Source organism: Mandrillus leucophaeus, unplaced genomic scaffold (assembly GCF_000951045.1).
Source record: "Mandrillus leucophaeus isolate KB7577 unplaced genomic scaffold, Mleu.le_1.0 Scaffold118, whole genome shotgun sequence".
Taxonomy (NCBI): Eukaryota; Metazoa; Chordata; class Mammalia; order Primates; family Cercopithecidae; genus Mandrillus; species Mandrillus leucophaeus.
In genome coordinates, this window is record NW_012100098.1 from 990,625 (window position 1) to 993,327 (window position 2,703).

Sequence of the window (2,703 nt, forward strand, 5' to 3'; positions counted from 1 at the left end):
GTCAACCATTGTGCAACCAGGGTGGAGGGAGGGGAGCTGCTTCCGTTGTCTTGAGAAGGTATCTCATTCTTGCCAGACGCTGAGTTAGCACCTCCTTTAGACAGGGAACACCCTGTTCTCCTGGATGCTGTGTCCCCCCCTCCAAATGTTGGAGAAATGGGACTGCTTTTAAAATAGTAACAAGAGCTTTCCTGAGGCTCTTCTTAGCGTGGGAGTTTGTCCTTCCTCCTACGGTTGCTCATTTGTCCATAGGTTCTCACAGAACAAGATTGCCCAGGATTGCTCTCCATTCTCCTCATACACAGTGCTTCATGCATGGACTGGACAAAGTGAAGCTCATTCCTCTCTAAACCAAGCACACTCACCTTTGACAGTCTGCCCACCCTCTCAGAAGGTGTATATGGATTTGAGATTTCAAGCACTGAGATCAGAAATTAAAATGTGGAATTGACATGTTACATCATCACACTTGTAAGGGCACATTTTTATGATTCACTGCTTCCATACGCCCCTCGACTTTCCCTACACACCCCATTCAACGGTCTGACTCTTGATTCTTAAGAAATGTCAAAATCTGTGGGAATAAAAATCCAGTGAATTCCTTAATGATTTTTGTTCCACTCATTTTCAGTTGTTTAAATTAAGCTCTATGTAAATATTCCAAAACAGCAGGGAGAAGGTGTCTATGAATTTCAACTGGAAAGGCACATTTACATAAGACTAAGCTCAATGGGAAAGCAAGCACTGGAGAGGGAGGTGCAGACATGGAAAGAAACTCCTTGCAGATGTGAGGTCTCTGGGCACCGTGGGCAATGTCTTCTCCCATCGTCTTAGGTAAACGCCACATGGGCAGGTGATCACACAGCACACAGAGCAAATGCTGCTGCTACAGTGTAAAGACTCAACGCCTCTGTCCCTCTTGCCTGACAAAGGAGGGTTAGATCTCCAAAGTAGACCCCATTCCTATGTCCAGGATGCCAGGGAGGACAGCCAGGAGCTCCAGAAGAACTGGTCCAAATGCAATGGAAAAAACACAACAGGCCACTTCTTGCTCAGGCCATCGGGCAAATGCCCATACGCCCTCAGGAAGGATCCCACTCAGTGGGTGAGGCTGGTGCCAGTGGAGGAGAAAACCTGTGTGGGAAGGGGGCACACAGGGAGTGTCTGATGAAGAAGAAGGAGGGGACAATTATCACAGATCAGCTCCTTGTCTCCTTTGTTTGAGGACATGACTAACTCATGACTTCAGTGAATGTATACCCAGGCTTATTGCGTTAGGATCAAGTCAAGGCTGGAAGGCAGGAGAATTTCTCTATGACTAAAGGAAGCCAAAAAGCAATCTTCATATTTCATACCTTTCTAGAAACTGGGTGTGATCTCACTGTTGGTAAAGCCCAGCCCTTCCCAACCTGCAAGCTCACCTTCCAGGACTGGGCCCAGCCCATGCTCTCCATATATAAGCTGCTGCCCGGAGCCTAATTCTTAGTCCTGCTTCTCTTCCCTCTCACCTCCAGCCTCTCACGCTCTCCTCAGCTCTCTCATCTCCTGGAACCATGGCCAGCACATCCACCACCATCAGGAGCCACAGCAGCAGCCGCAGGGGCTTCAGTGCCGGCTCAGCCAGGCTCCCTGGGGTCAGCCGCTCTGGCTTCAGCAGCGTCTCCGTGTCCCGCTCCAGGGGCAGTGGTGGCCTGGGTGGCGCATGTGGAGGAGCTGGCTTTGGCAGCCGCAGCCTGTATGGCCTGGGGGGCTCCAAGAGGATCTCCATTGGAGGGGGCAGCTGTGCCATCGGTGGTGGCTATGGCAGCAGAGCCGGAGGCAGCTATGGCTTTGGTGGCGCCGGGAGTGGATTTGGTTTCGGTGGTGGAGCCGGCATTGGCTTTGGTCTGGGTGGTGGAGCCGGCCTTGCTGGTGGCTTTGGGGGCCCTGGCTTCCCTGTGTGCCCCCCTGGAGGCATCCAAGAGGTCACCGTCAACCAGAGTCTCCTGACTCCCCTCAACCTGCAAATCGACCCCGCTATCCAGCGGGTGCGGGCCGAGGAGCGCGAGCAGATCAAGACTCTCAACAACAAGTTCGCCTCCTTCATCGACAAGGTGAGCCAGCGCCATGCCCTCCATGGGGCACTTCAGGGTCCCCAGACCAGAGGAGGAACACATTCCTGCCAGGGAGACCTAGGAGGGAGGGAGAAGGGGACTCAGTGCAAGTGGCTGCCCGTGCACAGCAGGTATCAGGGATGGGCATCACTCCCACATGGGATCTCCGGATTGGTTCTCACTCCTGCCTAGGGAAAGCCATAGCTTTTCATAACCCTGAAGCACAGATGATGCCATCAGAGAGTGGAGTAGGGTAACTCTTCCCTCTGAAGTATCTAAGAAAATGCCAGGAGTACACGGGCTAGTAAATTACACTCTGTGGTCTGGGTAAGATGAAAAAAAAATTGGAAACAAAAGAAAGGATATTTTGGCTAGATTAAGAAAAAAGAGACTTCAGACACTTACACGTTATGTGGAAATGTTAATTAATCCTCAAAACAAAGAATGACCATAATATCAGGATGTTTTAGAGGAGACACTTGCACAAATGGGTAATGAGACTGGAATCAAATCACTGGGCAACATTTAACACCTCTTCTAACTGAGGTCCTATCAGTAATAAAAACTGTGTAAAATTTATCAGATGAATAATATTTTATAACTATGTTGT

At 50.2% G+C, this 2,703-nt stretch overlaps 1 protein-coding gene across 1 annotated transcript in view; it reads left to right on the forward strand.

Annotated features, from left to right (window-relative positions):
• The first annotated feature begins 1,320 nt into the window (after positions 1–1,320).
• The window catches only part of KRT6A (keratin 6A, type II), a 30,207-nt gene continuing 28,824 nt past the window's right edge, over positions 1,321–2,703 (forward strand). Inside the window, exon 1 of the mRNA XM_012001998.1 lies at positions 1,321–2,093. Within this exon, the coding sequence (XP_011857388.1) occupies positions 1,554–2,093 (540 nt within the window). The 5' untranslated portion in view covers positions 1,321–1,553. The remainder of the gene's footprint in view (positions 2,094–2,703) is intronic.